A 24,424-nucleotide genomic window follows, 5' to 3' on the forward strand; every position below is an offset into this window, starting at 1 on the left:
TGTACGTGGTCATTATAACATGTCTTACACTGCTGCTGTACGTGGTCATTATAACATGTCTTACACTGCTGCTGTACGTGGTCATTATAACATGTCTTACACTGCTGTTGTACGTGGTCATTATAACATGTCTTACACTGCTGCTGTACGTGGTCATTATAACATGTCTTACACTGCTGCTGTACGTGGTCATTATAACATGTCTTACACTGCTGCTGTACGTGGTCATTATAACATGTCTTACACTGCTGCTGTACGTGGTCATTATAACATGTCTTACACTGCTGCTGTACGTGGTCATTATAACATGTCTTACACTGCTGCTGTACGTGGTCATTATATGTCAAAACCAGCCCTACTAGAATCTACAAAACCATTCCTTAGACATTCAATGGAAAAATGCAATTTATGCTTAGGCAATGTACAACACTACTAGCCTGGAATCCACAAGCACCCTTGTTACTGAGTTGTCACAAGGCTGTAGTTGTAGCTATGGTAACAACCTTGATTTCAAGCCTGGATTTTTGATGAGAACAGGTTAAGCATTATATTTCCCGTCAAGGAATGAATGGGAAACCGTTAAGTGCAACGCTCTTATCACTTTGATAAGAGGGAGGCCATACACTTTTGATATCGTGCAAATGATATCATTTCAAAACCTTGAACAGTATGTGTTGTAAATGGTTGTAAAAAGCATAGTCATGATAAACCAGGATCAAAAGTGGGTTCTGTACTGTAGGTCTTTGTGGACGTTGAATAGCTTCCATGGCTATATAGTGTCATATTTATTTTGGTTAGGTTTACAGTAGTTTTTGTGCGTGCTTGTGTGAACATGCGTGCATCCATGCGTGCACGTGCATATTTGTGCGTGTGTGTACAGTACTGTACAGTACAGTTGGCCCCTGAGTGCTGGTGCCCATACAACAACCACCTCAGGAGTGACATCCTCAGGTGACCCTCTGTACAGGGGCTGACCCAATTCACACCTACAGACCCCCCTTTACCCACCCTCTTCCTCCGGTCTTCCTCCATCCAGCCTGATGGTTTTAGCACATGGGGTATAAATGCCTGCCTCGTGTGTATGTGATAGGGGAACTTATGGAAGCTTAGCCCGGGTAGAGGGCCAGAGGGTTGCAAGAGTCCAGTGGTCTTGAAACACTTCCTCACATTGTTCCTGCTGTGAATGCAGGAAATCTCCTTGATTGATATCCCCCCTCACACCAGCAGCATAGAGGGTGCGTCTGAAATGGCACCCTATTCCCTATATGTAGAATGCACTACTTTTAGGACATAGCCTATGTTTATTTTCTTATAGGTACATCTGCCACTGGTGGAGGAGAATCATTGACCAGTTTATCTTGTATGGGTTATGGTTACGTAAGGTGTTATGGGTCAGAGGGGTTGGATGTAGATTACTGCTTAGTTTGATGGAGAGAAATACTGTTGGTTTTCAATGGTGTCCCTTTTAGATGTTTTTCTGTACATGGTGCCTTGTTTTTTATGGAAATGATCGAAGAACAACATTTGCACCATTTGTTACTGGACTGGTTTCCAACAAAAAAACCTTTGTCGTGTTAGTTTGTGACGTGTGGGTTAGCGTTTTTTGTCGTGAGTCTTGTTGTTGAGGCAGCTCTGTAGAGTGGTCACAAGCTGGCACAGCCACAAAGTCATAAAATCTGTTTTTAAACTTAACCTTAACCACACTGCTAACCCTAACCTTAAAGCACATTTTTGTTTTCTTTCATTTTTACCATATAGCGAAGTTTGACTTTGCAGCTGGCCTGTCTAAGGGGAAATCACTCAGTTCTGCCTCCAGGACAAGACTCTTGACAATAAACATCAACTTGCTTGTGACGTGAGGCATTGCTCAACAACATATTGTAGCAACACAATTTAAGAGTTACTTAAGCTGGGAAATTTCTTAGTTTATGTCATGAAAGGAATGTTTTACCGGACTATTTTGACACTGTGCCTGGTTTTTCAACTGTGACATAATAACGACTTTACCCGAGACTAGCTCTCAAGGTACTTCCCTGGGTCTTGTATACAGGTACATGTGAGCCTACAGTATTTATATTGTTTTACTGTTCAATGTCTTGACGTGGGGATTTCAAGGCTCAAGCCACACCCCCCCCCCCCCCCCCCCCCCCCCCCCCTCCAATTACTATATTCTCTCTCTCTCTCTTGCTGGCCCTTCCTGTTTTCAGAGGAATTACCGTTGCAAACGAATTCATATGACCCAGTTCTACAGATTGAGGCTCTACAGGATTCCTCCAACCTGCAGTTGAAACAGAGATCAGGAACTGAGCCAGCTCTGTCCTGTAAATAATAGGCAGGGCTGGAAGAAGGTAGTTTACTTTACACTGCCAGGTTGTGGTATGTCTGTGTCCTTGTTGTCATCTGCAGGAGCATACCAGCCAACCCTGTTCATTCCTTTACTGGGTACTGCCACTCTACATATTTCTATCCGAATGTTCCAAAACGTTGCATCCAGGTTGTTAGCTGAGATAACCAATGAGATAACCATTTGTTTAGGCTACACCTTGTCATGTTAACGGTCTGGTCCGCAAGTAGCCTAGTTTTAGAACGGCCAGCGATATGCTTTAGGAATGTAAAATGCAGCCCGCCAATGCACAATAGAAAATGAAAAAAATGTAGCACCGGTATTATGGGTCACACAGTATCTTTTGAACGGTAATCTCTCAAGTCATTTTCTCTGAGGAAAAGAGGGAGACTTGGCTACACTGGTTACAGAACCTGGCTATGAAACGCAGTGGGAGGGTTGAGCGAGACTACAAATTCAAAGACAGCCTACTTTTCTATACTCAAATGAGAGAAAATCATCGCTAGGCATCGCTAATTTCGTAAAGCAGCTTGTGTTCCTTAACTAGGCAAAGGGTAGCTAACTAGAAGTCCGGTGGTTAGCTACGAGGAAGCAACAGAGTCGCCTGCACGATGTGTATAATCGGAGCAGAGCCTGTCTGCCAACACTCATCGCTTGCTCCCCCACAGCTCACCAGCTGATCTAGGCTGTGTGTGCGCCGGGTGTGGCACGTCCTTCCCACTGCTGAACAGAACTGCGCTGAACATCTGTGCTGCTAAGATTAATTGGGTTTATCAATGAAAAACTCTCAATCTCTTCAAAAACTCTTGTCCAGTCCACTTATTAGTCAGATTTTAGTCACAGAGATTCGTCTCGTCTCGTTTTAGTCAACTGAAATGAAAAATATTTTTCATGTAGTTATTGTTTTTTCTGGGACTATTTAGTCAGTTATTGTCTCGTCAATTGCCACTGAAAAATAGGTGTTTGCCGAATTTTTTTGTCACTATTTTTGTTGACGGAATTAACACTGTTATCAAGGCACAAGGCGAGACCCAAATGCAGACACAGGAGGCAGATGGTTGGAGTCTTACAATGTTTATTAATCAAAAGGGATAGGCAAGAGAATGGTCGTGGATAGGCAAAAAGGTCAAAACCAGATCAGAGTCCAGGAGTTACAAAGTGGCAGAATGACTCGTGGTCAAGGCAGGCAGAATGGTCAGGCAGGTGGGAACAAAGTACAGAAACAGGCAAGGGTCAAAACCGTGAGGACTAGAAAAAGGAGAATGCAAAAAGCAGGAGTACGGGAAAACCGCTGGTTGACTTGGAAACATACAATACGAACTGGCACAGAGAGACAGGAAACACAGGGATAAATACATGGGGAAAATAAGTGACACCTGGAGGGGGTGGAGATAATAATAGGAACAGGTGAAACAGATCAGGGCGTGACAACTGTACTGTACTTTTCCAAATGTTACACTGTCTATACACACCACGTAATTATATTTATATTCTGGGTTTTGAAACTGCTCACTAATATATCTACTTGGATTGTTAATTGATTTCTTAGTTTTAGAATCTTTTTTTAATTAGATTTTTTTTTTTTCTAGACTTTTGCTAAACTTTGATTTGATTGATTGATTTGATTTGAATAAAGGAGCAGGAAAAGAAACTTCTATAATCTGCGTGTTTGCATAACGTTTTGCCCGTAAACGGATTACAATGACTAGGCCTATTAGACTAAAGTTGCCCAGGTCATATATCTCAGCCATGCGTTCCTGAGTGTGTGTGTGTGTGTGTGTGTGTTTATGAAACCGTAATCATACACCTGAGTAACCCTGCACGTACTGTCGGGCGTTTATAGGTATGTGATCATGTGAAAGGGGTGTGGCTAGCTGGGTAAACGCAGGTGTGACTGAAGTAACGGGAAAGGGTTGTAACCGGGCAGAGAGATTATCAAACCGGATAGGTCGGATTACTGAGCCCTGAGTGACTCCACTCCTGCAGTATCTATCAGATTTATACAACTTGCTTTGCTTTTGTCTTTGTTATGGGAAGTCATTGTGAGTGCAATGCCCTTAATGAGTGAATTACTGCATACAAATATTTCTGGTCTTCAAACTCTTTTCCTCCTTGAGGATCACATTTGTTTTTAGCCATGTACCATGTACAATTATACAGTCTGATAAGGGTATGTTTGATTGTATTGTAGCACATTGTTTGTGAGTGTTCATGTCCACTTGAGGCCTGGGGTTTTGTGGTGGTAGAGCACTCCCCTCTGCAAACTTGGACTTCAGTCTTGTACTTCTTTCTTGAAGTATAAGCTTTTACCATTGGTTTTGGCTACTCTTATCAAAAGCTCCAAATCTCATCCACAGGCAGAGCTCTAGTTGTGTGCCACTTGCAACACCCATATCAAATCTACATATACAGACCTAGAATTGTCTGCGGATCACTACTCATTGTTGCGACACTTACACTTCCTCCCTCAGTTTGCAAGGACATGAATAATTAGTGCAGAAACTGAAATTTTTGAATTGACCTACTATTTTTAGGCTCTTCATTTGGCAACGCATGAATGAAACCTCTGGGGTTTCACACACACACTCCAACCTAAATATAGCCTGTTGAGCGTGGTGCAATCCTACGCATTCACACAGAGAGGAAATGTCTCAGGTCCTGTCCCCCCTCCGCACGTTAGGTGTTAAAAAAAAACAATATGTTAGTGTGTCTGTGAGAGACGGAGGGTGTTGAAGAGAGAGAGTGAGGGAGGATGGAGAGAGAGAAAAGGCGAGGGAGTGAAGGACAGAGTGTAGAAAGAGAGAGAGAGAGACAGACCAAGTGTGTGAGAGAGAGGCAGGGAGAGAGAGGTGTGAGGGGTGCATCAGGAACAGGAAACGTGTGGTCACTCATGCAGTTGCTGAGTTGCTGAGGCAGCGCTGTTGTTGCTGTCATTCCCTGTGTCGTGCTTTATTGCAGGGATCAAGGTTAAATCCCCTCCAACTAAACCTCCATTTTCTACTGTAGCCTCAGGAACAACCTCAGGGCAGCCTGAGGGAGAGGGAGAAAGAGAGGGGGAAAATGCAACATTAAACGCAGTTCAAACAGGTTGCTGCTGTTACCTTGCCCCCAAACGTCCTCCTCCAAACCTCCACCTCACTTTCCTCCTCCCCCTCTACCTCTCTCTCTCCCCCTCTCAGAACACTGCTACTTCTTTCTCTCTCCCCCTCTCTCAGAACACTGCCACTCTCTCTGTCACCACCCCCACCACCTCGTCACTACCTCCCAGTTAGAGGAAGTTCACTCCACTTCACTATTCTGTCAGATCCTGCAGCAGCACGTTGAACACCGAGCGGGTGTGTCGGAAATTAAACGCCTCAGGGAACCTTTTGTGTATCGCTGGAAAGAGGAACCTTTCTGCCAGGGAAAAGGTAGGGGGATTTGTTTTTGGCGGTTCACCTGTTTTGTGTGCTTTGGTTGGTAGGTACTGGATGGTGGATGTGTCTGGGATAGAACTGGAAGTTGCGAACTAATTGTGAACTTTCGGTATGAGAACTAACATTGAGAGAGAGAGAGAGGGAGAGAGCGAGAGCAAGAAAGAGACATTTTGGCATGCTCTCTGCCTTCAGGCTTAGGGAACCGTGCCATGGTTTGTCAGATAATCGTTTCTTTCCAAGTTTTAACTGGATCGGAAATGTCTCAACAAAACATTTGGTGCCACTTTATAGAGTATTAAGGTGACACTTCAATTCAGCTGTGTTATTTTGGGTCAGGTTATTCAAAACTGAGGATGTAATATAGTGAGTTATGCTGAGTATTTTTCACTTTTCTAAACATCTAGGTATGCTGTTAGCTGAGGCATGTCGTGAAAGTCAATTGTTGGTATAGTTGTTGCAGAAACAATGCAGTATATTCTATTTGGCAATTTAATTCAAATAGAAAATGACTTGTAATGTCTTTCACTCCCATATCCTCTATCTCTAAGGCAAGTTACAGTAATACACCTTTTTATGCTCAATAATGTTTATACCTCCACAGCAGTTTCACTAGTTCACTGTTAGTCTACCTCGATTAACCCGTACCCCCGCACATTGACTCGGTACCAGTACCCCTGTATATAGCCTCGTTATTGTTATTCTATTTTTAACTTTTTATTTAATTTTTTACTGTATACTATATTTTCTTAACTCTATTTCTCTAACTGCATTGTTGGTTAAGGGCTTGTAAGTAAGCATTTATATTCGGCGCATGTGACAAATAACATTTGATTAGATTCTATCTTGTCTTGTGATGGTGCGTCCTGCATGTATACTGTAAGTGAACTCATCACAGATCTGAATATCAAGAAGTCATCGTCTCTCACTGTTGGGAACTTTCATTTTGACATGATTTGGTCGTTTTATACTTGACGTGTGAAGCTGTCCCATAGACATCCATACATCCCCAGTCATTTTAGTCTTTGTTATGGGGGATGGTGTGAAACAGGTGGGTAGATGACGTATCTCTAACTAAAGCCAAAAAACGAAACATTTGGGGCTGGGTATAATTCTATTCGTGCGGCGATAAACTAGACTGTGAGAAAGAGAAGCAGAGAAAGAGGTTGGTTATGAGGCAATGAGAACGATCAGCCTTGTTCTATTGGAACAGTAGTGTGACTGTGACCGCGGCACCTGCTGCTGAAACTCATTATGTCCAGTGTTATAGCTCAGGGTTGTGTGTGTGTGTGTGTGTGTGTGTGTGTGTGTGTGTGTGTGTGTGTGTGTGTGTGTGTGTGTGTGTGTGTGTGTGTGTGTGTGTGTGTGTGTGTGTGTGTGTGTGTGTGTGTGTGTGTGTGTGTGTGTGTGTGTGTGTGTGTGTGTGTGTGTGTGTGTGTGATTTTCATGGTCAATTCACTGGCTCTACTCTTGGTGACTCACAAGTCCTAACACCTCTGTGCCACAAGAATGTCCAGGACATCATTTAAGCCTATAGCCTTTTTCCTGGTTAAATAAAGGATAACAGCCCTCAAAAGCCCATGTCATGCCTCCGGTGGGTACCGCTAACAGCTTTGACTTTCTCCCTGTCCCGTCCCTATAGACACCAGGCCGTGGCCCCACCATGCATGTGAGACATGACCAACAAGGCAGCCTGGGATAACTCGAGCAGCCCCCCGAGCAGCATGGAGCCTATGGGTACTATATGGGGAATAGGGTGTCATTTGAACAGCGACATGTACATTTGATCCAAAATGGAACATTTGCTGTACGACTTGTATTAACATTAACTCTTAACCTCTGACCCCTGACTCTCCAGGCAGCTGCGCCCCCTTGGCCTCAGAGTCGGACATCTACCGCAGTGTCCAGGCCGTGCTCAGGGAACTGGAGAGCCAGCATCCCTCCTCTGTGCACAATAAAGGTAAACCCATCAGTAGTTTCCACTAGACTCTTTATGGGGTTTACACACTGTTGAGTTGAGCCGAGCTGAGAAGTAGTGAACCGGCTCGCTTTCCAGTGAGCATGGCTCCGTTTCAGGTCAGGCTGCTTTTGTTGCACATTTCCAGTCTGGTTTGGTCAGAGGTGTCGCTAACTGGCTAGCTTCAACTGGTAGTGCTAGCTAGATGCATAGCAAGCTTCATCAAGTAACCCCCACATTACTGACCCTAAGTTCAATAACGATACATATGGGTACCCTTATATCACAGGAGGCTGGTGAGGGGAGGATGGCTCATTATAATGCCTGGAAGGAAGGGAATGGAATGGCATCAAGCACATGGAAACGGTGTGTTTGATACCGTTCCATTTATTCCATTACTTTGAGCCTGTCCTCCCCAATTAAAGTGCCACAAGCCGCCTATGCCTCACATACAGCACATCTAGGTTTAAAATGGACTAAAGGTCCCTGACTTGCCTCTCTGCTCCACCGTCCAGAAGGAGTTGATCCTCTTTAATGTTCCCACCAGGCCGTATTAATCTGCCCAAACCACATGAGGATGACACATAACCACTGCCTGCCAATAATCGGAAAATTGCACTGAGTCAGCTATTAGTTTTATCCACAGTTTGGGTTCGTTGTGCAATGGAACAAAGCATTGGCACTGAGTCACTCCAGCTATTTGTGGAGAGCTATGTCTATGGAAACAACAGAGAGTGTGAGTGCTGTTTAGTGCCATGTCTGTGGAAATGTTTGCAAGTGCTGAGTGTGTGTTTCTACTCGAAGGGATGCTAAGATGGACGCTGCACAAGAAGGTTCGGAACAATCCTGCCAACAGTCTCATTCTGGTGAGAGTCGTCGTCAAGGAGCTGGAAAGGGTATGTCATCAGTGTGCGCCATTAGGCCATTCCCGGGCCTTATATGGAGAAATATAAGTCTCTGGGCCATTCATTATTAGTCTTCACTGTAGTGTCAAGAGACATATTAAGACAATCAACGATTGCTACCCAAATAAACTTGAAAAGAACACTGAGATTGTCAAGGACATTGTGCAATGATGTGATACATGAATGTTATGTCTAGTGGGAACCAGGGGTGGATTGGCATTTGCTCTAAATGCCAGATGGAATGGTTTATTTTTAGCCCAGTGTGTCTGTCAAACTTGTATTTTTTCTACACAAAATTATACTTAACTTGCTAATAATTGTGGAGGCCTCAAGGAAAATAATTGTCCAATGTGTTAGAAATGCCAGGACCGATTTCTGGTCCCAGTCCGCCTCTGGTGGTAACAGACGAGCTATCTTTTACAGACAAACGTTGCATTAGTGAGTAACTGACTAACACAATAGTTTGTGTGTTTGTCTCTTGTTGTATGCAGGCTGAGAGGGTAGACTGTCGGACACACATCATCCCCCTGCTCCACACACTCATCTATGCTGTCATACAGGTAGGTTCCCGGGGCTTACATTACACAAGGGAAACACCCGTCAGACATGACAACAGCATCTTTACAGACCTGTCTCAGGGTTGGCTGGGGAGAAGCTTTCATTTGGGGGATTCAATCATTTCCCACCACTGTTTTGATGAGCTCCTCTGATTTGATGAAGTCTTATTTCCTGTTAATCGTCTCCTACACTTCCTGGTCAGGCTAGGTCAGGACTCTGTACTGTCGTAGACCTTTATCTCTTCTTTATCTGTTGGTGTCTTCTTAAAGAGACAGTTCTTGTTGTTACCAGAGCCATAGGCTCTTTATAGTAGAATAGAATAGAATGGGATGGAAAATAATAGAATATTACAAACCATTAATGATTGCGAGCAATTTAAAACAGTATATGTTGTATATTGAAGTTTTGGGAAGTTTGTGCAAGTATTTATGGAGGTAAATGGTACTATACTGTATTTAAGGGTTGTATGTACCATACCAATTGTGTTTGGTGGTTCAGTTCAATCCGAGGACAGCGGTGACTGACAGTGCTAACTGTGCGTATATCTGTGTATGTTCCAGTCAGCATATCTTCCTGACGACCTGTACAAGCGGGTGTATGACTTCTGTAAGAGGCTGCTTACCCTGCCCCAGCCCTACTGTACTGTAGGCCTCAGCTACACCAGACGCATGAAGACAGAACGCTACACGCCAGGTACTGAAACCAACATACATCCTTCGTCTAACCTGTCGAGTGATGTATTTTTTTATTATGTATTAGATAAGACTTTATTGGTAGACTTTACTGTCTTCAGAAGGTGATCATCGTTTTACTGTAATGCACTTTATAACGAAGAGGGATGTTTGTTTCAACGTATTCACTGGCTGTAGTACGAGAATGTCATGTGTTTTAAATGTGTCAATACTTTTGACCCACAGGAGTGCTGTATCAGAGGATGGTGGTTGCAGAGCAGAGCCTGAAGAATGACTACCATCCCTTTCAGGAGAGGTGAGAGAACAACCTAACTTGATGTTGCATACACACGGTGACACAGAGAGAAGCACAGCACAGTGTAGAAGCCATTTTTCCTTATGGTATAGAATGACATGCTGTTTTGTAGATAAAGTAGCTTGTAAAAACAGCAGCTTGCATGTGAACTGCCGACCAACTAATTAGGGAACTGGTTAATCAAGGATAACCAAAGGCAATAACTCAATCTCTCCTACGGTCTCCTAGGGTGTTTGTGTTCGCCGATCCGGCGGTCTTCTCCGGCCCCCACGGTGAGGCGCTGAGGGGGGACATCGAGGCCTCGGGGTCAGGGGGGTATCTGAATCCCCTTGACCACATGCGGAGCGTGGTCCAACATTCCATCCAGGCTGCTCTAGGAGGGGAGCTGTGCCACAGTCCTAAACTGGCACAGGCACTGAAGGTTAGTGTGGTTGCGCTGTGTTTGTGTTGACATTGAGTTTCGCTATGACGTTTCTTCTTCTATAAGTCTGGTCTTTCGCTATGCGTATGTGATGATAGTTTCAGGGTAAAAGTTATTGGTAAAACCCTCAATTTTTAACTTTGTTTCTTTCTTTTTGTCTTTATTTATTTGTCTGTCCATCCATCCGTCTTCGGAGAACAGAAGTAACTTCGTTTTTTACCGCATTGTTTTTGTGACATGCACATTCTAACCACGTTTTATGTACACACAGCACTTTTTACACAGTCGAAAAACCTTTTGGGTTTGACTTCTGTTCCAGAGTAAAGAAACCGGTTTTATGCTCTTGATATTTGTTTGATCTCGGTTTGACTTTGGTTTTGTTTTTCGCAAATGTTGCTGTGTTTTGTTCAAGGTGATCTAAATCAATACCACTTTGTGTTTGACACTAGTTTCTATTTCAATGTATTGCGCAACCCCCTTTGTGGTTTAGGCCGTTTCAATTTGCACCAAAGCAAAGCTCAGTAAGCTTTAAGGTGTCTACTGGGGCCTCATACATGCCATCTCAGTCATATTCAGCAACGCACTTAACCAGAAATGATCTATAATGGCTCAATAGCGTGTTGTTTAGTTGTGTTGTTCCATGATCTAACAGAGGTTGGCACCATTCCCATTAAAACACACACACACACACTTACACACACTGGTCCTAATATAACACCCATCTCAACAGGATGTGTCAAACTCAGACTTCCAGATGTGTTTGTCTGGATGCTGGTGGCCTTTCACCTGTATTCTATTCATAGACGGTGTGTGTGTGTCTGTTTGTGCGCGTGTGTGTGTGTGTGGCAGGAAATTGGCCAGGACGTGGAACCGTACTTCCAGGAAGTGGTGGCCAGTCTGGAGCAGAGTGTGGAGGAGGGCAGTAAGGGGGAAGGGGTGGTGCTGAGGGGGAGACTGGGACAACTCTACAGAGAGATCCTCACCCATACTGACACATCAGGTACAGTATCCTTATCATAGAGGGGTCATCTTTTGACTGTTTCAAACCAAAACCAAATTATCTAAACAGCATCCAGACATTATCTCCCATTTCCTTTAGACTAGCATTTGGTTTCTGTTTACAAGTGAAACTGGAGGGGTAACGTTACTGTAGACAACACTTCAAGGTATTACAGCTGGTACATGTGTATAAGTAGTTATACATTTTTCACATAGGGCGTATTCAGATAAATACTGCCAATGCTGTCCATTTTTTGTGTTAGTGTTTCTTCAAGCTGACACATACCGTACAGTGCAACAGTCACTGACTCAGGGACCGTTATTAATAGATCGCTGTATAGCAGTCACTCTGACCTTGAGAACGTTATTAATAGATCGCTGTATAGCAGTCACTCTGACTCAGGGACCGTTATTAATAGATCGCTGTATAGCAGTCACTCTGACTCAGGGACCGTTTAATAGATCGCTGTATAGCAGTCACTCTGACTCAGGGACCGTTATTAATAGATCGCTGTATAGCAGTCACTCTAACCTTGAGACCGTTATTAATAGATCGCTGTATAGCAGTCACTCTGACCTTGAGACCGTTATTAATAGATCGCTGTATAGCAGTCACTCTGACCTTGAGACCGTTATTAATAGATCGCTGTATAGCAGTCACTCTGACTTTGAGAACGTTATTAATAGATCGCTGTATAGCAGTCACTCTGACCTTGAGACCGTTATTAATAGATCGCTGTATAGCAGTCACTCTGACTTTGAGAACGTTATTAATAGATCGCTGTATAGCAGTCACTCTGACTTTGGGACCGTTATTAATAGATCGCTGTATAGGATGGAGCTGATCTTTCACACTGTATTCCTCCATGTCTAAATCTGTCGAGTCAGAGCCCCCCCCCCCCCCCCCCCCCCCCTTTAGGACAGATGTACACTGTATTTTCCTTTCAATCTATATTTTTTCTTCTCATCATAACAACTATCCTTCAAATGGACACTACACTGTCTCTCACAGGCCGGCTGTGAGACCATATACTTAGTGTAGGGGATGGGGACCAGGAAGTAAGCGGGTGTTGTGTTGTTTTTGGTGTCATTGTGACAGTTTGGGCTCTTCCTGGTTTAGACACATTGTCCTCCGGTGGTGGGGGATGCCTGTGTGACATGCCGCTTCCCAATCCGGAGATGAGCTTCCACCTGTGGAGGGAGGATGAGGAGATCTGTGAGTGGCGAAATCTGTTGTTTATACACACCAATGAGAGAACTCTGTTACATGAACTCTGTTACTCTGTTTAATAATAGTCATAGTTTTTTCTCTCAAAAAGGTAGGGGTCAAAATGATTTACACCCCTAAAGATTCTTATAAATAAAGTAGTCACAAGTTTAGAATTTGATCCCATATTCCTAGTACTCAATGACTACATCAAGCGTGTGACTCTACAAACTTATTGATTGCATTTGCAGTTCATTTTTGGCTGTGTTTCCGATTTTTTTTTTATGGGTCCAATAGAAATGAATGGTAAATAATGTATTGTGTCATTTTGGAGTCACCTTTATTGTAAATGAGAATAGAATATGTTTCTGAACACTTCTACATTCATGTGGATGCTACCATGATTACGGATAGTCCTGAATGAATCATGAATAGTGAGCAGTGTTATTCTAACATACTGTGTTCTCACCTGATGCAAACGCCCAATACTATAGCGCTTTCTTGTCTTGCTGCTTCATGTTCTCATTGACCTGTATTGACATTCATGTTACAGAGATACAGTATATACGTCATCTAATTCTAATTTCTCTGATGTCACTTCTTCCGCCAGGGCGCGAGCTGGCCAAGTGCGTGCGCTCCAGCTCCATGTCGGCGGAACACTTCTGCTTCAGCCAGGACCAGGAGACCGACTTTGACCTCCCCGCCGACCTCACTTCCTCCTCCGCCATGCCCCGCCACTCCGTGATGTCCAACCACTCCGTGATGTCCAACGACAGCGGCATCGAGAGGGACCTTCCCCCTGGGGTTGAGCCATCAGTGGTGGAACCCTCTGGTGGTTCGGAGGAGGGGGAGGCCAGGTTAAGCCGACGAGGAGGCATCAAGATGAGGCCGTCAGTCACAGACAATATGGCCCTGATGCAGGACGCTCTGGAGGAGAGCGGGAGTGTGGCCGGGGGAGGCGGGGGAGGGGGGACACTTCATAGGAAGGCGGGGTGCAGCGGGACTCCCTCATTCTCCAAGCAGCAGAGGCACTTCACGGCCCGGATCGTGGTGATGGGGGACGACAGGGTGCTGGGGAAGCTGGCTAAGGCCTTCTACTTTCTCCGGTGAGGGACCAGGATCATGGGTAATGTAGTCTGAGAGACTGCATGTAGTTTGTAGTGGATATTGGATATATTAGAATGGATACTGGATATAATAGATTTCTGTTAGATATGATCATAGTATAGTTTTTGGAGACAGTTCCACCTACAACATCTCAATTTGGTTAGCCTTATACTATGTGGTTGAAAATGTTTTATTTCATAATGTCCAAAAAATGAAATCGGAAACTAACTGTCCATTTCCGTGGTCTAGTCAGGAATAAGGAAGTTGAATTGAAACCATGGCACATTAATAGTTAATGCGTCAGTAATATACAATGGAATTATTCCCGGCTAACTCAAGACTGGTTATTACACCCATTTGGGTTTCCTGTGTAGCATGGTTTGAGGGTTAGTAAATCATTGGTTTCACTCTGCAGGAAAAGGGAAGCGCGTCGTCTCTTTCTGACGATGAAAGTCAACTTCCAGTTTTACTACATCCCTGTCTGTGAGGATCCCAGTCCCACCTGTCCTGTCAAAGTAAGGCCACAAACTAACACTTCATTCCTATCAGTTTACAACCTGTCAAGAGACAAAGATATGACTCATTTCAGTGTTTCAGTATGTGACCACACACCCACATACACACACACACACACACACATCCACAGACAGTATGTGAAATGATCACATCAAAAGAATGATATGCGGGTTGAAATGGCAGATTTGGACACTGATAAGTGCCTGCATTGGAACGCAGTGGCTGTACAGGAATATGCTGTAAATGACGTCAGAGCTCAGGCTCTGCGCTCCACAGCGCTGTATGAGTTTTGACTGACAGCCGTTCTGAACTTGAGCAACGCACGCGACAAGAAGTTGCCCACATGCCTCCCACTAATTGGACAACTTTTGTAATTTGTTGTTGTCTGAGTGAGGGAAATGCTGTAAATTAAGAGGACTATGTATTTTGAAAGATGAGATGTCCAAATGTGCACTTCACATTTCCATATCATAAAACTCCTGTAATCGACAGTCAACGTTTATGATCACTATGTTTGATGGCATCAATCAATCTATCACATTTATTTATAAAGCCCTTTTTACATCAGCAGATGTCACGAAATGCTATACAGAATCCTAAAACCCCAAACAGCAAGCAATGCAGATGTAGAAGCATGGCGTCATATCCTGGGTTTTTCTGAACAGAATCTCACTTGGCAAAAACTGGTTGAATCAATGTTGTTTCCATGTCATTTCAACAACAAAAAATCTATATGATGATGTTGAATCAACGTGGAAAGTGATTGGATTTGGAAAAAGTCATCAACGTAAGGAAATGTGTTTTTTTTTCACCCAACTTTTAACCTAAATCCAATGAAAGTGATATTTTTGGTTGATTTCACGTTGACAACTCAACCAAATGTAAATCAAAACTAGACGTTGAAAGGACGTCTGTGCCCAGTGGGATGTTGGTGTATTATGAAGATAATCCACAGCGGAACATGTACCTGAGTACTCCTTTCTATGGGAACCAAAATTACGATATGTTCTCTGAATTGCCCTGTGAAAGCGTAACACTGTAAGATCGTATTTTATAACTTAGCTAGTCATGTTGGCAATAGAACAAGCTTTCAAATGATGCCCACTTGACCCAGATTGTGATTTATAATGGTCCGTTTTTGGATTGCGTAAACAACAACAGTAATTGTGTGTTGGCGGGGATGGAGGGCAGTGTTCCAAACAAAACAACTACAAGTGTGCTTGCTGTAGTTCCTCAAAGGCACAGCTAGGAGAGCTTATAGTTGAAGACTCTTCTTTGAGTCATAAAAGGGCATTGAAATGACTTAGAAACTGTGCACACTTTGGAGAGGGGTGTGGCCACTTGGAGACTATTGTTTTTCTCTTATGTTGCACCTACCCTACATTTTCCAGGAATATTCTTATCATGTTACTGAATGTATTCAGAGTATTTTCAGATTTAGTTATCAACAAATGTGGCGAAAAGCACAGTAAATATAAAATGCACATAAAATCAACAGTGTCATTTTTGGATTCAGTCTTGTGTCTGGTGAACTGTGGCCTCAACTTTGGTATTATAATTTTTCCCAAATCTCCAAACTGTTCCCTTTCAATTGCTACCGTGGTTATGCAAATGTGTTTCATATTTTTCCTGTAAGAAACATTTTAAATTTAGCCCTCTCCATTTAGGCCAATTCCCACTAAAGGCTTAATGTCGTTCTCTGGTTTTACACTGAACTTGAATCGTGCTTCTACACCTGCATTGCTTGCTGTTTGGGGTTTTAGACTGGGTTTCTGTACAGCACTTTATGACATCAGCTGATGTAAGAAGGGCTTTATAAATACATTTGAAACTTGAAAACTTAGCTGCAGTTGAGTAACCCTAACAGTTTAGTACAGTAGTGTATCTTTAATAAACCATGTTGTACTTCTCTATCAGGAAAAGCTTTCCCCAACCCGGGAAAACCCCTGTGTCTTGGGTTCCTACTTGGGAATGGTGGATCCATGGTACGACTGCAACATCAACAGCCTGGGTTCCATGATCCCCAAGCTGGCCAAAATGGTACAGTAACCCACTGTTTCTACATTATGTTGAAATGACAGCATCAAATAGCATTTCTGTTCTCTTGTGATACTTTTGATTGAGCCTGCCTGGAATGCATTGGTTTCATTAGCCTGGCAAGTGTAGCTTTCGGGATTTTAAGAGGAAACAAAATACTAGTCTGATCTACAGTAGATAAAGTTATGTGGTTATGTTGAATGTGGTTTATGCTCTGCAACCGAGAGTCTGTACCATATAAAAAAAGTCAACAAATTACCGTTTGCATGTTTCTAGGTGTTTTGAATGATTAGAAAAACAAAAGGAAATTGCACAGTACTGTACAGTAGTTGCTTGCTTACAGGAAGTGAAAAAAACATCTGTGGGCTCTTATCGAAACTAGCAACCTATGAGTACTGTATGCAAATAGTTTTGCTGTTATGAGTCATCTTAGCATTTAGCTGGATAGAGGGAAGAGAAACTGTTTGACACAGTATAGGGAAAGACAGTATTGGCGGGTAAAAGATTGTGAAACGTAGCAGGGACACAGGGTCAGGTTTTCATTGTTTAATGCTGTAGTTTCCAATAAATAATGATTGGTAATGAATTACAATGTGAGGGAAATAGAACAAAAATAAGCTGATGCTGCATAGTTAAAAAGCCTTTGCGCACACAAACTTCCCGAGGTAATCAAGGCACTCATGTAGAATGAAAAAGCCTTTTTTTGCAATGCTTAGGTGTTTTTTTTTTTAATTCTTGCCATGCATAAGCCATAAAACAATCAAGGCTTTTAATATGTTCCACTACATGCGAGTGCCTTGATGAAGTTTGTTTGCACAAAGGCTTTTCTATAGTATTTCATCCCATGATCAAAGAGCACCTTGTGGATGAACTATAAACCAAAGAAGCGCTCCTCTCCTGTGTCTCTACATGAATGAAATCGAGTTCCTTCCAAAACATGAACATTCCGTGTATTAAAAAGCTAATATAATGTGTACCCCTATCTGTCTTGGTTAACCCCAGGCTCCATACTAACATGATCCCATCTCTCTCCAGCAGTCCAACAGCAGCAAGCAGGCAGAGCCTAACCCCTTCCTGTCTGATGTCATTTCCTACTACGTGCGGACCGGACTGCAGCCTGTTTACTTCACCATCTACTCTGTCAAGGTGAGGAGACATAGGATGCATCTGAAATGGTACCCTATTCAGAGCCCTGTGGGCCCTGGTCAAAAGCAGTGCACAATATAGGGACTAGGGGTCCATTTGGGACACAGACGTAGCCATATGCATCACAAACAGGTCTAGTTATCGCCTAGGCACTATCGAATCTCTCTAGCACTGTCTGTTGTTGATTGTGTGACGTAATGACAGTAAGTCTGCGGCGATGGACTGAGCATAGTTTATCTTTAGCACTCTAGCATGTTCATGATTATCAGTCCTCACTCATAGACCAAAAAACACCAAATGCCATTTAGCAGATGCTTTTATCCGATGCGACTTAGTCATGAATGCATACATTTTTACGTACGGTTGGCCCCAGCGGGAACCGAACCCCCTTGGCGTTGCAAGCGCCTTGCTCTACCAACTGACCCACGATTGTCATCCTCTTGCCTATGTTCTAGATCTGCTTCTCCAACCTGACCAAGGACTCAGTGGAGGATGTGTTTCTCTCCCACTTAGAGCTGGACTTCCCCGAGTTCAAACAGTCCCCAACTACTTTGAAAGGTAACATTTAGCCTGTGTTCGCTGATCAACGCTCTCTGCATCTGATGTTTTTTTTTCAACTGATTTGAAGTGTGTGTGTACGTGTGTGTGCATGCATTGGTGTGCACGTGTATATGTCACTCGTCCGGTCTGATCACGTCTGTCCTCCCTCTCTCAGCCACGACCATCAAGCAGAAGAAGAACACAGGAGACGTGTGTGGTGCTGTCGTCTCTGTCAACTACAAAAAGGTCAGCGAAAGGTCAACCGTGTTTTTAACATGACCTCATCTATATACATCAATGTAAAAGTGCTGCATCTGGCTATGAAGCTGATGTTCTGCTCTATTTTCATAGTGTTGCTGCGACGTCTGTCTCTGTTTTAGAGTTTTGAACTGCATCATGAGAATAAACTTAACTGACCCGAAGAGAGATCCTACAACCTGTGCTTGACGTTTAGCTCTATTTTGATAGTGTTTGGGATTGATACTGTTGATGCAACGTCTGTTTGTCTCTGTTTAGAGTTTTGAACTGCGTCATGAGAGTGGCCTGACCTGACGAGAGATCATATAACCTGTATTTGACGTTTAGCTGTTAGCTTCTCTCTATGACCTCCGACCTGTGTCTCTGTCCTCCTCTCCAGGTGTCGTTGAGTGGTAGAGACGTAGATAAGGGTATGTCAGTGAGGACCTCAGGTGTTCAGATCAGTGCCATCCCCTCCAATGAAACTGAAGGTATACAACACTACATATCACACACAATGATATTTACTACATTCACGTAATTAATTGATAGATTCATCTGTATCGTGATCAGTAGTCGCTGAGTTGTCACCCATTGGGCACATATGTGAATTCAGTGGGCAAAGTCACAATGTAAAACAGTAGTGAATGTTCATGCCGTAGCGTATTGATGCAATTGTGTGAACGTAAAAATACGTTCTGAAATGTCTACTGCTCTTCCCATATTATTCTGTATATCTGTTGAAGCCTGGCCTATGTTCTTGTTTTTGTTGTTGTCCTCAGATCTGAACTGTCTTACAGTAGCTTTCAACGAAACTAAACCCAAGAACACCATGGTGAGTTTACACCATTTCGACACACAGGTGTCTATTAGGGACGGTTGTTATAAAATGCATAAACATAACCTATGTACTTAATCCTCTTGGTATTCTTGGCTCTCCATATTGTTCTTAACGTCATAAAGGCCTGGCTCGCTTGACTAATCCTGGTGGCCACATCGCTTTATGATCTCATAAGCCTAAAACCAAGCCTAACACACAGACTTAATTCCACAGGAGGCCAAGATCCGTACCTGTAACGTGAAGATCAGAACCCTGGAGATGAAAACCTTCACTGTGACCCTGGACAAAGACTCTAGGAGGACCTTCAAAAACGTACAGAGGTGAGCGCTGTTGGTGTAGCTGTTGCGTACGGTTGGCCTAACATAAAAACTTGAAATACATGAAAACAGGTCAGACAGTGGTTTGGTGGATAGCCACATGATCTTGTTACCAGAAGGTTGCTGTTTGAAATGTATTCTGAAGTATGTTGGTCTAACCTCATTTGGTTAGCCCTTGTCATACTGTATATGTTTTAGTTACATATGCACATGTTATATATATTGTGCCATGTTACAGTATATATTATATATATTGTGTCATGTTACAGTATAAACTATATATATTGTGTCATGTTACAATATATACAGCTGAAGTCAGAAGTTTACATACACTTAGGTTGGAGTCATTAAAACTCGTTTTTCAACCACTCCACAAATTTCTTGTTAACAAACTATAGTTTTGGCAAGTCTGTTAGGACATCTACTTTGTGCATGACACAAGTAATTTTTCCAACAAGTGTTTACAGACAGATTATTTCACTTATAATTCACTGTATCACAATTCCAGTGAGTCAGAAGTTTACATACACTAATTTGACTGTGCCTTTAAACAGCTTGGAAAATTCCAGAAAATTATGTCATGGCTTTAGAAGCTTCTGATAGGCTAATTGACATAATTTGAGTCAATTGGAGGTGTACCTGTGGATGTATTTCAAGGCTTACCTTCAAACTCAGTGCCTCTTTGCTTGACATAATGGGAAAATCAAAAGAAATCAGCAAAGACCTCAGAAAAAAAATTGCAGACCTCCACAAGTCTGGTTCATCCTTGGGAGCAATTTCCAAACGCCTGAAGGTACCACGTTTATCTGTACAAACAATAGCACGCAAGTATAAACACCATGGGACCACACAGCTGTCATACCGCTCAGGAAGGAGACGCGTTCTGTCTCCTAGAGATGAAAGTACTTTGGCGCGAAAAGTGCAAATCAATCCCAGAACAACAGCAAAGGACCTTGTGAAGATGCTGGAGGAAACAGGTACAAAAGTATCTATATCCACAGTAAAACGAGTCCTATATTGACATAACCAGACAGGCCGCTCAGCAAGGAAGAAGCCACTGCTCCAAAACCGCCATGAAAAAGCCAGACTACAGTTTGCAACTGCACATGGGGACAAAGATCGTACTTTTTGGAGAAATGTCCTCTGGTCTGATGAAACAAAAATAGAACTGTATGGCCATAATGACCATCGTTATGTTTGAAGGAAAAAGGGGAGGCTTGCAAGCTGAAGAACACCATCCCAACCGTGAAGCACGGGGGTGGCAGCATCATGTTGTGGGGGTGCTTTGCTGCAGGAGGGACTGGTACACTTCACAAAATAGATGGCATCATGAGGGAGGAAAATTTGGTGGATATATTGAAGCAACATCTCAAGACATAAGTCAGGAAGTTAAAGCTGGGTCGCAAGTGGGTCTTCCAAATGGACAATGATCCCAAGCATACTTCCAAAGTTGTGGCAAAATGGCTTAAGGACAACAAAGTCAAGGTATTGGAGTGGCCATCACAAAGCCCTGACCTCAATCCCATAGAACATTTGTGTGCAGAACTGAAAAAGCATGTGTGAGCAAGGAGGCCTACAAACATGACTTAGTTACACTAATTTCACATTCTTAAAATAAAGTGGTGATTCTAACTGACCTAAGACAGGGAATTTATACTAGGATTAAATGTCAGGAATTGTGAAAAACTGAGTTTAAATGTATTTGCAAAGGTGTATGTAAACTTCCGACTTCAACTGTATGTAAAAAACTAAATGCACGTATATGCTTTTTAAAAATGTAATATTATAATCCTCATTCAATGTTCAATGTCACTAAATCCAAAGAAACTGGCAAACATACTTATCTAACTCTCAAAATTTGACATGTCCTCTATCAATTCATTCATTTCCAGCATAGAGATCGCACCCTGTCTTGATCCTGGATACTGTGTCCAGAAGACCATGCGGTCCAAGTTCAGTTTGGGGGAAGAGGAGAGGGACGCTGGCCTCAGCAAGTACATGAACAAAGGACTTCCTCTACCAATCAATACCTTCGCTGGTATCATTAACTGACAGATCCCACAACCATCTGGATGGACTCTACTGTACAGAGACTGAAACATTGAGACCATCCACATTGTATGACGATCAGGGATGCGCTCAGTACTCACAACAGGGCCTCAGTGTACCTTGAGGGGATGTGGAAAGAGAACCTGGGTGGCAGCTAAGGGTAACCCACGGTTATTTACCTGGTGTAGCCTTGACAAGAAAACAAGTTGAGTTTGACAAATGTTAGATTTGTCAACAAACAAATTCATTTGCCATGGGTATTGGATCTCATTCCAGTTTCTGCTTGTGACAGTTATCATATACTGTGCCCATGGGCATATCTCTGACTGACAGCATAGTCAAAGAACAATATTGCCTCTAAAATTGACAATTTTATGAGAGTGAAGCTGAGGTGGTATTAGCTCCTAGATAGGCTTTAGCTCAGAGGACTAACATAAACTTGACAACCTGGGTTCAAAATCTGGTCCATCAGAAGAGTAGCCCACCCTCCCAATCATCTAACCTAAGGGAAGACTCATCCATCCCTTGACGTCAGGGTTGGGGCAAATTCCATTTCAATTCAGTAAAGTTATGGAGTAAACTGAAATTCCCATAGGAATTGACTGAATTTAAATGGAATTGACCCCAACCCTGCTTGCCATGTAAACACACTACCTGCTGCTCTTTGAGTTCCGACACTGAATAACCCTGGTAGGGTCATTTTCATTACTTAGCTTGGCAGAAGAACAACTTAAAGATAGTTTGATGTCTTGGTGAGCTAACAACAGAAGCTCTTGAAGCAGTCACTTGTTGGATTAACCAGTTGTTTAAAAAAAACAGGTTCTATTTAAAGGTGCATATAGCTCTCTGAGCTCATCTATGTTCTTGTGAGTTAGCAATAAAGGTTTGAATGCACTGTGCACAAGCCTTCAGTTAAAACATGACACAAAAGAACATGCACCTATTTTAAGATCCCTAAAGAACATGTTGCATGACAGGAAACCGACTGGGGGGGAGGTTTAATTATCTGGTGGCTTTCTGCTTATGACTTTGTTCTGTATGCTATACTAACAAGTGGTGCAATATCCAGTGTGGTTGACTATTACCGTGCTAGGAGGTCTATGCTAAAATGAAAGTTAAACTCTGAGCCCTTCGCTTGTTTCAAACAAATTTATCACGCCTAACTTGAAGGTGTTGGAACACAGTCACCGCTGTAAGATATTGGCTGGTTTAAAATAAATCATGAGGTGATGGGGACCAGTTATCATATATGCACCCATAAAAAGTATGTAGGTGACAAAAAGACAGACATACAGACAGAGAGAGAAAGACACTGACTGACTGAATGACCGAGAGGCCACATCTATAAACGCCATTGTCATAATACCATTGAAAAAAACGAGGGTCTTAAAGAGTTCTGATCGCCAGCTAGTATGTTTGTAATGCATCATCAATCGTCAATAGACCTTTTTGCACACTTGTCTATTTTTTGAATGTTATGTATGTAAGACTAATCATTGGAGTATGGTATCATTGCAATTACTTGTTTAATAGTAGAGTAAATACATGTATTTTATATAATTACTGTATATTTTATATTAAAAAAATATATTTTTGACTTTTTCTGAAATTAAATATAAATGAGCTGATTATTTTATTCTTAAAGGGATAGTTCACACAAATTACAAAATTACATTGGTTTCCTTACCCTGTAAGCAAGAAGTCTATGGACAAGGTATGACAGAAATACATGGACATGGTATGACAGAAATACATGCTTTGGTTTAGTTTCCCTGGCACTGTTCCACTGCTAATGTTTTAGCATTTATGGCACAAATATATATATATACTGATATTAGCATTTTTCCACATCATGTTCAAATCATCTAGAAGGGACTTAGTTGAGCGTCACAATAAATTTGAGATACTTTCAGAGGATTTGGACTTGATGCGTGAAAAATGCTAATATCGGTACCATGACTTGAATGGGATTTGTGCCACAAATGTTAAAACGGTGCCAGGTGAATAAAACCAAAGCATGGATTGCTGTCCTACCTTGTCCGTAGACTGCTTATGCTGCGTTCAAGACAACTCATAAACTCCGAACCTCAGAGTTAAAATGTGCGTACGTTTTTTGTGTAGAGCTTCCTATTGGTTGATTCTAATACTTTGAAACACTGACCTCATCTTTCTACAACGAGTTTCCAAGTTGGACTTTTCAGTTTCCTAGTTCTGAGTTTTCTTGAACGCAGCGTTACAGTGTAAGGAAACCAATTTGTAATTTGGGTGAACTATCCCTTTAAGTACAGTGCTGTTGAATGAGAGGGATATTGTGGGGGTAATGTATGTAGTACCACCGATTAACGTTAGGTGGCGCCATGATCTAATATAAAAGTATATCTTCGAGTTTACAGTACAATAGGTATTGAAAACATCATCAGCCTTGGCTTGAACACCGCAAGCTCAAACAACGGAAAGAGCGTGACAACACCAGCACGTTGTGGAAGCGTTTTTACCCAATTCTCTGCCATGCAGCTTGGTACTTAATGAAAGACTGCGCATAGACTGCTCCAGTTGCCTTTTCTTGTCAGTTTTCCTTCGGTTTCCAAGACACAGCATTGTATTTGTTTGACAGCGCATCCTTGACCAGTTTGGAATCGAACCCACGGTTGAGAGATGGAAAAGGAAAATAAACACGGATCATCACATCAGTACGGCTCTCTGGAATGCACTAAATGGAATACAGACAATTCCAAAACAGGTAAATACATGGAACTGTTTGTGTGTGCATAATTGACCTGAGAAAGTGAAGACAATAGTATTTATTACAGGGGAAATGCTTGCAGTTGCATGCAGGTGTTGAT

At 42.5% G+C, this 24,424-nt stretch overlaps 1 protein-coding gene across 1 annotated transcript; it reads left to right on the forward strand.

Moving 5' to 3' along the window:
• The first annotated feature begins 7,302 nt into the window (after positions 1 to 7,302).
• On the forward strand, positions 7,303 to 23,111 carry LOC120027710 (phosphoinositide 3-kinase regulatory subunit 6-like). The gene is made up of 19 exons (XM_038972702.1): positions 7,303 to 7,494; positions 7,616 to 7,717; positions 8,519 to 8,610; positions 9,111 to 9,179; positions 9,738 to 9,870; positions 10,095 to 10,164; positions 10,393 to 10,585; positions 11,435 to 11,585; positions 12,705 to 12,800; positions 13,402 to 13,897; positions 14,314 to 14,413; positions 16,332 to 16,454; positions 17,487 to 17,597; positions 18,053 to 18,155; positions 18,313 to 18,383; positions 18,775 to 18,865; positions 19,157 to 19,209; positions 19,429 to 19,535; positions 21,425 to 23,111. The coding sequence occupies exons 1-19, from the start codon at positions 7,434 to 7,436 to the stop codon at positions 21,582 to 21,584; spliced, it is 2,382 nt and encodes a 793-aa protein (XP_038828630.1). The 5' UTR covers positions 7,303 to 7,433; the 3' UTR covers positions 21,585 to 23,111.
• The last annotated feature ends 1,313 nt before the right edge of the window (positions 23,112 to 24,424 follow it).

This window comes from Salvelinus namaycush, chromosome 2 (assembly GCF_016432855.1).
Source record: "Salvelinus namaycush isolate Seneca chromosome 2, SaNama_1.0, whole genome shotgun sequence".
NCBI lineage: Eukaryota > Metazoa > Chordata > Actinopteri > Salmoniformes > Salmonidae > Salvelinus > Salvelinus namaycush.